Consider the following 11,596-nt stretch of genomic DNA (forward strand, 5'->3'; position numbering starts at 1 on the left):
CATAAGGAGAGTACGTGATTATTAAAAAAAAATAAAAAATAGATAAAATTTGCATTTTATGGACGATACAGATTTTTGGGGATTTCAAGATAATTTACTAAAACATAAAAAGTAATAAGTTCAAATCTGGAACAAATATAAATATCATAATCATTTCTTATAAATACCATTTCCTAATGTAACTTTCCAAGATATTAAAGATCATAATGCAAAATAACTAAATTTATCAAAAGTAACAGGCTTTATGTTTCTTAAGTTAAACTACATGCATTTATGAAAGTTCTTATGAAGTTTCAAGCAGTTTCATCCACTAGTTTTATTGTTGGAATGAAATATAGCAAGACTTGCATTGGCTACTCGGAAAGTTAGTAGCCGGTGGTCATTGGGTTAATTGTTGTTCACAGTATAAAATTTGGATAACTTTCAGAAATGTGGCGGACTTCCCTTGCTCTTATTAATATTTTCTGTTAGTCATTAAAACAGAGAGATTTCTCCATTACGAAAAGAGTAGACATACTTGTGAGTTACAATGAGCCACACTTGACTCACAATCCTCTGTGGCCTTCCAACAGAGCTTGAAATTAGGAAAAAAAAACATCTTCAGAATCCAGGCCGAGTAGCTGGTGAACTTGTACTGAAAAAACAAATACTTGCTCCAGATTTGTAATGAACCTGCTACTGCTTGGTTCCTGCTTGTTAAACATCTCCATTTAATTTTATTATTGGTGTTTTTCAATGAAGATATTTAGTTTCAGTTTAACATAGATTTAAGTACTTTCTCTGGTATAAACTTTCATTACTTGTACCTTTATCTAGGTCTTCTCTGTTGAAGAAATGAAAACACTACTTCTATCATTTTCTAGTGTAAAACAGTGCAAACTTGAAAACATCTGAAACTTTTGTTATCGTTCCGGTACTTTTGGTAGTTTAACAGAGGAAATATACTGTATATTGTATAATGCAAATGTTTGATTCTTGATCTTGAAGTTACATAGACTTGTATATACAGAAATGGCAGAGTTTGTATTAAGGGAATTCTGCCCCTTTAAACCCCACTAGAGGATGTCCTCTCCAAAAAATTATAAAGTTTGGAACTGACCCTATAAATATAGTAAAATATTACTGTATATAACTAATTCAACTGTAAGGTCCATCTATCCTTACACGCATTGTCAGTTTACAGAGTGGGTAGCTGGAAGTAATTACACCTTAAGAAAAAGCTAGAACGTAATAGTGATAAGACTTAAACATTGAAGTAACAATGATGGTGAACACAGTTGTGAATGATAGTAAAGTTAATTAGAAGTAAAGTAATAATGTAAATACATAATTGGTGTTAAAAATAAAATAATGTTGTGTTATTAATTCTTACCCTAGAAATATGGTTTGTAAATGATTTTAATAAAATATATAATAATTACAATTCACTAGCTTAATCACACTGTGACAGTTGCTGTTCATGCAAATTGACAATATACATATGTATAAAGAAACTACAGAATCTTTGTAGCAAATTACATCAAAAGGAAAGATAGCATGATTGTTACACAACATATCGAAACCTGAGATGGAATATAGTTAGATTTAATTTTGTGGAGAAGAAAAAAATAAATAAAAATGCAGCCATAAAACAAAAATCCAACACTAGGGAACAAATCATAAGGTGGGTCATTATGTAATGTGCCCTGATTTTTTGAGCTACCAACAGAAGTAAGGCCCAAATTGCAGTGGGGGTACACTGTCTGTCCGGTTTAACCTCAGTTTCACTGGCCTCATCTTAAAAAGAAAAAAAGGATCAAATGTGGATGCTCAATCCTACATCTTTACCACCTTTTGCTGTCTGCAGCCAGAAGTTGAAAGGTGGTTGTTCACTGTTACATTTAGATAAAAAAAAAATATTTTACTAAGAAAAGCAATAATATTGTAGGTTAGTTACATTTATAGAATGATGTGAGACTTGTAGTAGATGTGAACATGGCTTCTGAACTTTCTCTGATAGGTTAATTATATGTTTGTAGTGGGAGCAAAACTTCTTGAATTTGGCATTTCGACCTCCAATGTGATGTTTGGACATAAATACCAAAACGTTATAGTTTTATTACACTAAACCCAACCTTTTGATTTTAGTATAGCTCCCACATTAATTAGATGGCAGGTAAAATCAAGAAAAAATTAATTGTTTTCAAGGATGTTTTAAGAAACTTAATGAAACCATTAAAGTATAATACCAAGTGACTAGCTGGTACATGCAAATGATTTGTTTGGTTTTCAAATATTGTAATACATCTTGGTGCTTGTGCTTTTACACACTTGTATAATAGTGATGTTTTCACAATTTACAAAGCTACTGTGTTAAAATCAGTGTCGAATAAGAAGGTAATCAGGCTTGTTTTGCCTAGTATAATTATAATCTGGTAACAGAGTCATGATGAAAAGCTTAATCCATTCTCTGAATGACAAGTGTATCACATTAGAACACTGCTGGTGTCACAGCATGAAGCAACTGTAGACAGAACCTCAACCTTCAAGGTTTTCTTGTTTGTGAGAGCACTGTCTGCGTGTTGTTGGTTCTGTTGTGAGACTTGTCTTGGATGTGAACATGGCTTCTGAACTCTGTCTCTGATAGGTTAATAACATGTTTGTAGATCTGATGTGGATTTGAACATACAGGGATAGAAATAATGAAATAAATTTACATTCACTTGTGGGAAAGCTATCAGGAAGATTACATTTCCCCCATGTAAAGTTGCATTTCCTCATGAATTGTTTTTTATTTAATGCATGCAATATGTTCACTTTCATTGGTTATGACTAAAAGAATATGGATGGACCATACATTCCTGATCAGGAAAGCAAACTGAAAAGATGAAATTACTCAAGCAAAGTTAAATTCTTTGGGAATGTAATATTTTGATCCCTTACGTATCTTCTGAACTCTGTCTATGATAGGTTAGTTACATTTATAGAATGATGTGAGACTTGTAGTAGATGTGAACATGGCTTCTGAACTTTCTCTGATAGGTTAATTATATGTTTGTAGATGTGATGCAAGTCTTGTCTTGAATGTGAAAGTGGCTTCTGAACTCTGTCTCTGATAGGTTAGTTATGTTTATAGATCTGACATGGTACTTGTCTTGGACATGAGAACAGCTTTTTACTCTGTCTTCGATAGGTTAATTATCTCTTTGTAGTTGTGATGTCAGATGATAGGTTTGTTATATTTATAGATTGATGTGAGACTTGTAGTAGATGTAAACATGGCTTCTGAACTTTCTCTGATAGGTTAATTATATGTTTGTAGATGTGATGTGAGTCTTGTCTTGGATGCGAGCTATCTGACATGGGACTTGTCTTGGACATGAGAACAGCTTTTTACTCTGACTTTGATAGGTTAATTATCTCTTTGTAGTTGTGATGTCATATATTTTCTGGATGTGAACGTGGCTTCTGAGCTCTTTCTATTAGGTTAATTATCTGTTAGTATTGTGATGTGGGACTTTTCTTGGAGATAAATATAATCTGTGAACTGTTATCCTTAACATTTTCCAATATTTCAGTGATGCTTGTTTCGTATAATCATTGCATTGAACATGAGCTTTAAATTTGGCTATGTAGAGAGGCATTTGAAGAGCTGGCTGCAGATCTTCTAGCAAGGATAGAGGCTACTATGAGAGAAGTCTTACAGGCAGCAAGTAAGTAATTTAAAGAATTTTACTATGGGTTAATTTGTCATCTGTGTTTAAACATATTCATTTGAATAAGTAAGTTTCAGAAAGTAAAATGCTGTTGGTACAGACTGTTTATAACAGTGTACTGTATTGCGTAGGTCGAAACACACCCACATATCAACTGTTAAGCATGTCACCAAGGAATACCATTATTATTACTGATTTGGGATGTTATTTTAATTTTCAACAAAATGTTCTATTAGGTCAAGTGTTTATCAAGGAGTCCACCAGAATGATAATTGTTAGAAACCAATAGTTGTTGTGCTTTGTTCTGAAATTCAATCTTTAGTTGTTTGCTATGAATTTGAATTATACATACACTGTTCCTGTTGTTAACCAGTACTGCTAGAATTAGCCATTCTCAGTTAATGGCAGAGAATCTCCCTTTCCTCTCATACACACATGCATTAATTTTTAGGATTTATGAAACATTCTAGACACTAGTATATGTAGTTAGCTTTCTACATGACTGTTGTACTTTGTTTCATCTTTAATAAGATATACAGTCTAGACCAGTAGTTTTGAACCTTTTTGTACTGTTAGCCATCAGCCTTGAATTTAAGGCAGTGGTGTACACATACAAATCTAAAAAAAACTTAAAAGAGTGGTTTATATTAATAAGAAGGTAAAAGAAATAATTCAAGTATGAGTCAACAATATGTGAATGTTGAGTGCTGGTTAGTGGAGTACTTTGGCAACTTACTGAGATTGCCCTCCAGTTTTGGGATGTGGGGTTTATTTTCTTTTTGATGTTTTTCACTGGTTCTTGCCCCAGGAAGGTTTTCATGTAACTGTGGAAAAATGCGTACCACAAGTTGGGAATAGACAATAGTATAAGAAGTTAACTTGCTACAATAATGTTGTACTTTGTGTTGTGGACTTTGTTTGGAACTAGACATTACAAACACCAGTATATTATTAAAATATTCTTGAAACAATGTACAATTTTCTCTGTTATTTCTTACAGTCATGGTTGCCATGCTAATCTTTATTAATAATATAGTAAATTGTATGTATTTAAATGTCATTGTAATAAATATATTTGTCTGGACATTAAAAAGTTGAAAGAAAACTATTTTTAGTTATTAAAGGTTTATATCAGTATCTCACAAACTGTTTCATCTTTCAAAAGTTTTCGTACAGCTTCCTAAAAGTATAGAGGTAATGTCACTATTAATCTAATAACTTGAAGGAAATGTTCAAAAAATGGAGCGAAGTTAAAAGGTTAGTAGTATTGTTTGTTTTTACTCTCTAAAGCCTAAAACTGTTCCATGTTAAACCTGACTGTTTTTGATGGTAGAACTCAAACCCAGTGATCTGAATGATGTTGGAATTGTTGGAGGGTCCACCCGTATTCCTGCAATTAAACGTTTGATACAGAAGGTTTTTGGTCGAGAGCCTAGCACTACACTCAATCAAGACGAAGCTGTTGCTCGAGGTTGTGCTTTACAGGTATTTCTGTGATTATCTTATTATTCTTAAAATAACTTTTATGAGTAGGGACTGCCATCTTTAGATATTTGAATTTCAATGATGTACAATTTTTTCAAAATAAAGTACTATTAAAATGAAATGATTATCTAATTTGACTTAAATATTTGTTTCTGTTTTCAGTGTGCTATGTTGTCACCAACATTTAAAGTTCGAGAATTTTCCATCACTGATATTCAACCATATCCTATAAAGATTACATGGGATGCTAGTGTCAAAGAAGATGGGTACATTTTATTAAATATTTTTTTCTTTGGTTATTAATACTTAAATGGTTCCTAAGTGTTAGTTATGTGAGTTTACTTGTGTTAATGTGTGATTCAGTTTACTTGTGTTGGAGTTAAAGAATGCTAGCTAATTGTGATTTTTATGTAAGTTGTTTTTATTGTTTAGATAAATTTTGAAAAGTTTGGGTAGTTTATGGGTTTTTTTAGTAAACTATTTCTTCTTGTTTGGGTAAGATTTAGAAAAAGTTAATTTTCTCCTATCAGTTTTTATAGTTTTTGATTTGTTTCTACAGAGAAATGGAAGTGTTTCCAAAGTTTCACCAAGTTCCATTCTCAAAGATGCTTACATTCTTTAGAACTGATGTGTTTACACTTCAAGCTTTCTATGTTGACAGTGCTAACATTCCATATCCTGACTCACATATTGGTAAGTTCTTTTTCTAGTGAACATTATAGTGCAAGAAAACTTCAGATAGTCATAATTGCTATTGTAACTTATGTGGTTATTTATATTGTATTTATATAGTTATTAATATTTTTGTTATTGGAGTTTATATAATTATTACATAGCATCTTTGCAAACCTGTTACAGGAAACAACTTAGAACCTAGAAGCAAAAGTGTTTATCTCCAAGAAAAACATCAAACATTGTTAAAGTGAATACTAACAACTGAGAGTAGTGATGTAAATGATATTGGCTTTAGTGAGGTTGACTTCTTCAGTGAATCCAGTTCTGTCTGTATAATATGATACACATTCAGGAAAAGTAAAAATAGAGCACTGGATGTCAACATTGTTTTGACATTACCAGGATTAATGATTTAGGTGTGTTAATAAAAGACATCAGTTTGTGATAAAGTAGAAGCATCTTTATACTATTTGTGAAGTGTAAGTGTAGAAGAGAAAGGTAAGAACTGTGCTGTTGGGGATTATTTATACTGTCTGTGAAGCGTAAATGTAGAAGAGAAAGGTAAGAACTGTGCTGTTGGGGATTATTTATACTGTCTGTGAAGCGTAAATGTAGAAGAGAAAGGTAAGAACTGTGCTGTTGGGGATTATTTATACTGTCTGTGAAGCGTAAATGTAGAAGAGAAAGGTAAGAACTGTGCTGTTGGGGATTATTTATACTGTCTGTGAAGTGTAAATGTAGAAGAGAAAGTAAGAACTGTGCTGTTGACTGCCTTATATTTATTTCCAATGTGTTGATAAAGTAGCTATATTTATTAAAGTAGATAAGAGGTTCGGTTTTGGTTATTTCTGCATAAAGAAAGCTAAAAGTTGCAGTAAATAGAACATCTTTTTGTTTGAAGGTGAATTAGATAAACATAATTATCTAGGTACAGATTTGCAAAAGACAGCAGTGGCTTTCACTAAATGTACCAAGTAATATTAAAAGGTTATGCATTTGTGAATTTTTCTAGAGAAAAGTGGGCTTTCTCATAAGCTGTTATTAGCTGTTCTAGTTGTGTCTCTGTATCATCATTGGTGAATTCAAGCTGTGGTGTTTCTAATGTGTAGATTTTGTTTGTCTTACATTGTGAAGCCAGAATTATCTTAACATAATACACCAGCTGACTGTACTTTATACTTATGTGATTAATGAGTAAAAAATGTGCTAAAAGATGCCCAGTTGTGATAGAGGAAATTTATAACTTTAAAACATTCACGGTTTATTTTTACTATAATTCTAGTGGATTGGAATTTTGCAGTATATTTCTATTTTAATTAGCACCGTTAAGTATTATTCTAGTGGACTGGAACACGCAGATTTTATTTTAACGATAATTAGTATCATTAAGTGTAATTTTAACCCTCTTACTACAGGCATCTTTTCTGCACGCCATGAGGTTTTGGTGTGTTACATTTAAAGTTTAATTAAAATATATTACCATGGTATACAAATAAACTTGGCATCAAAACATAGTTAATAAAACAAATTTTAATTTTATAAGGAAATATTTTTAGAAAAATCCTCAATCTCAACCTAGTATTAGAATTGTGATATTTGCTATCTAGGTATCCCCGTCTTCTCTAATTCATTTACCACCTCTCAAAAAGGTGTGAAATTTGATGTAAATTACTCGTTATAATGTTGTCATTGCTCAGGCAAAGCATTTAGCTGAATTTTTAACAGTTTTTGTTGCATAGCTAGAAAGCCTGAAAAACTGTGATAGTTATAGGACATGCCTCTTTTTTGCATGCAAATAGTCTGTGTTCTTTGGGGCATTATTAAAGTAAATAGTTATTTATTGTAGTAGTTCCATTAGTATAAAAATAGTGGGGTTAAGCTTCATCAACAGTTGACAGGAAAAAAAAAAGACTTAGGTAAATACTATATTTCTTGTCTTTCATATGTATTTATTTATTTTTACAAAAGTAACTAAAATCTAAAAATTTGAAATTTTTTAGGTTAGTTTAGATAAGATAAAAAAATTATAATAATTTTTCATGAAGTATGTGCTTGAGCAACTTGCGAGTAGCCTGCACATTATGTTGTTTGATAGGGTAATTTACAACTTGTGTGGCAGGATTATTAGTTAGACAGGTTCAAAGAGTAATAAAACCATAAAATATAAGTATAAACAGATGTATACTGTTATGAGTTTAACTTTCAATACGGGGTTGGTCAATGTGATGTCCTCGTAACCAACCATTTTGTGCTGTTATAGTTTTCATGCCATAACTTTTAAATTAGTAAGGAAATGTTAACTAAATTTGGCAGATTATCAGTAAACATTACAGTGCTTTCCTATGCAAAATATCATTTTTTTTATTAAGTTGTAAGGTTTGTAAAGCAATGTTTCTGTCATGCCTTTTTTTTTCTTTTCACATCATGCCTATCAATCATGCAAAGTAAATTGAATTTTAAGATTAAAAATACTTTTATGCATCAGACAATTTTCAAATTTCACATGCAAAATCTTTATAATGTCCATATAGTTATCAAACGTTTTTTAAGAAAAAACTTTACACTTTATTTATTTTCAGTAATTAATATCTGTACGGGTTCAGTAGATTTGAACGATCTTCCAACCACCATAAAAAATTAGGAAATAAACATAAGTTATGCCTCTTTCATTCTAGAATGAACACAAATTATAAGACTGAAACATAAATGTTTAGACAAAATAGCTTAATTCTCATAACATTATACATTTATATATATTTATTATTTTTATTATATTGACCTTTCAGCCATGCCTGGTTAACAATACAGAAGGTACAATGACATGGCTCACGTGCACTCATGTTACCTTATCAAATAACATTAAACTAACCTTTGGTCTGTACAAACTAACTTGGCTGTGTTTTAGTAGACTAGTATTTTGTAAAATACAGTCACATTTCAATTATTATACATTATATATGTATGTAGATTATCTCTATTTTGAAATAAGTTCTTAAACATAATTTTCTTAAAACATAGAACGGTAAATAAAGAAGTAAAGCAAACAATTATCTCTCCTAGTTATGACCTATGTACTTGGTTGCTGCTTGACGTAGGTTGCTATACCTTTTAAAATTTTGCACGTGGAGGATATGAAATAAAATCTTTTTTTAGGTTTTATGTATACATTTGAATAACTGAAAATTCATAAATTAGTACATTAATGCCATGCACTCATGTTACTGTATCAAATAACATTAAAATGACCATAGGTCTGTACAAAGTCAGACAAAGTTTTAGTACACTAGTATTTTGTAAAGTAGTCACATTTCAATTATTATACATTATATATATGTACCTAGATTATTATTTTGAAATAAGTTCTTAAAATTATTTTTCTCAAACATAGAACAGCAAATAAAGTAAAGCAAACTAATAACTAAAAAATCATAAATTACTACATCTGTACCATAGAATTCCACTATAATTTATCAAGCTTAGTAACTAAGATGTATTTTACTCTTTAAAAATATTAAATTTCGAGCAGACGAAAGACACATCCTACCTTCTTGAAATCTTGGTTCAAAAGAAAAAAATGGCACTAGCCACATTAGAAATGCTCAGAAAACCACTAGGGGGACATTCTGAGCTTCTGATTGGTTATTCATGTCACATATATATATATATATATAGAAGTATATGTATATAAGGGAGCAGTTCCAAAAATGGGAAGAGATGGGCGAGGTGCCACTGTGTTTGATTTATTACATGAGAAATATCTTAGCAAATTGAAAAGATGAGAGGCTCTTATTTTATTTTTTAGCTTGTCAATATCAGTAATTCGAGTTTCTAATTTGTAAGAAACTATAGACTTAGTATTTTGACTTCATAAACATCTAATTTGAACAAGTGCTGCATTCAACATGCCACATGATGCACAAAAATCAATGTTTATCTGTGTTTTTTTTATATTTACTTTTAAATTAAAAATTGAGTAATGTCTAGTTCTAAAATTTGAATTATAAGCTACAGTTTGATACCAAATGCGAGGCAACAAACGAGATGACATGGCTTTTCACCTAATGATCCGTCTCGAAAGGGTTAAAGCTATTAGGATAAATAAATGTAGTTTCATGATACAATTTGAAGTCATTCTAGAATGAAAAAAGGGTAATTTAGAGTTATTTTTATTTTTGATTTCTTTTCTGGTTGTTGTGAGATCGGTCAAATTGACCAACCTCGTACATAGTTAGGGTAGAGAAAATAACAGATAAAATTTAAAGTTTTACTGAAAAAGAAATGTTTGAAATGTATTTAGGAGGTTTTACAGATTATGCAATTCAAATTTGAGATTTTTCAGATGAAGAAAACTATTTTTAATCTTAACATGAAAATCACATTGCACTTGGAGCAGTCAACACTGACACATGGAGAAAATTTAGTAAAAATACCTCATTAAAAATTCTGGTTTTTGTCTACAAAAGAGTTAATCGGGCAAGCAATAGCACTGTCTGTGGAGGGATGGCTCAAATTGTCCATCAAAATGGTATTTTAAATATCTCCTCAATAGATCATCAGAACTTTACAGTACTATACAGTGTTTCCTTTTATAACAATATCTATGTAATGTCTGAGCGAAAATTCTGGGAATGTCTTTGAATATCATAGCAAAAAGTTTGAATTTCTTGTTCTTCTTTCTTCTTATTTTTTATTGCACGATAATTCAAAAACCAAAACGTTGGTGTCAACCAAATTCACTGTATTTTAAATGGAGTATCCACTTTTTAAGTATTATTAACTAGTAGTAAATAAAAAAACATAATTCTAGTGTAAATGATTTTAGCTATCTTACAGAAATTAGATGCTTCTCTAATCCAATTGCCATGGGCATCCTTCACTGCACATTTCATGAGATGTTTTTAATGAGTTACATTCAAATGTTAAGCTGCTTTTTATTTGTTATATCAATAAGTATAGCATAAAATTTAATAGTATATATGCCATGGGCATCCTTTACTGCACATTTCACGAGATGTTTTTAACGAGTTACGTTCAAAAGTTAAGCTACTTTTTGTTTGTTATATCAATTAGTATAGCATAAAATCATTGCTAATAATCCATATTTTAATAGTATATATGTTTTAAGTTCTTAATTTTATAAAAGCAATATTGAAAAAAAATTCTGAACTTCCCTTAGTTTGAGAAATGTGAAATTTTGTCTCTAGGCATACCCTTGTCTCTAATTTATTCATAGCTCCTCCAATAAGTAAAAAATTTAATGAAAATTACTCACTATAATATCGTTGTTGCTCAGACAAAGCATAATTGTCATAGCCTTCAGTTTTATTTGATTACAGAGCTATCAAATAGAAAATCAGACCCCTCTTGCTACACCCACCTGTCACATCCTCTTACCTTTAATATTATATTATTTATAACCAATAGAAAGTCTGGGTTTTCATCTATCAAATGATTTATTATATTATGTTCTTTTCTGTACAGAGATTTGTCAATTTCTCTTTCAGTACAAGCTTAGTTCCCATGGAAAACATTGACTAGCATGGATTAATTTGTAACCGCTCTTGTCGCACAGTTAGAAAAACTGTGATAATTATGGGTCATTGTCTGCTTTTTCCATGTTCTTTTATGCATTATTTAATTAAATAAAAATTATTTGGTGCACAACTACTACCATTAGTACTAATTTAAAAAAAAAAAAGGTTAAGTGTCATAGACAGTCAACAGCAAAAAAAAAAAAAGGT

General features: G+C 30.8%; 1 protein-coding gene across 1 annotated transcript in view; it reads left to right on the top strand.

The window, feature by feature from the left end:
- Positions 1-11,596, top strand: part of LOC106466963 (heat shock 70 kDa protein 4-like) — an 85,195-nt gene that overhangs the window by 38,297 nt on the left and 35,302 nt on the right. Inside the window, exons 7-10 of the mRNA XM_013927276.2 lie at positions 3,616-3,692; positions 5,029-5,180; positions 5,343-5,446; positions 5,740-5,873. Coding sequence (XP_013782730.1) covers positions 3,616-3,692; positions 5,029-5,180; positions 5,343-5,446; positions 5,740-5,873 — 467 coding nt within the window. The remainder of the gene's footprint in view (positions 1-3,615; positions 3,693-5,028; positions 5,181-5,342; positions 5,447-5,739; positions 5,874-11,596) is intronic.

The sequence above is a fragment of the Limulus polyphemus genome, unplaced genomic scaffold (genome assembly GCF_000517525.1).
Source record: "Limulus polyphemus unplaced genomic scaffold, Limulus_polyphemus-2.1.2 Scaffold2440, whole genome shotgun sequence".
Taxonomy (NCBI): Eukaryota; Metazoa; Arthropoda; class Merostomata; order Xiphosura; family Limulidae; genus Limulus; species Limulus polyphemus.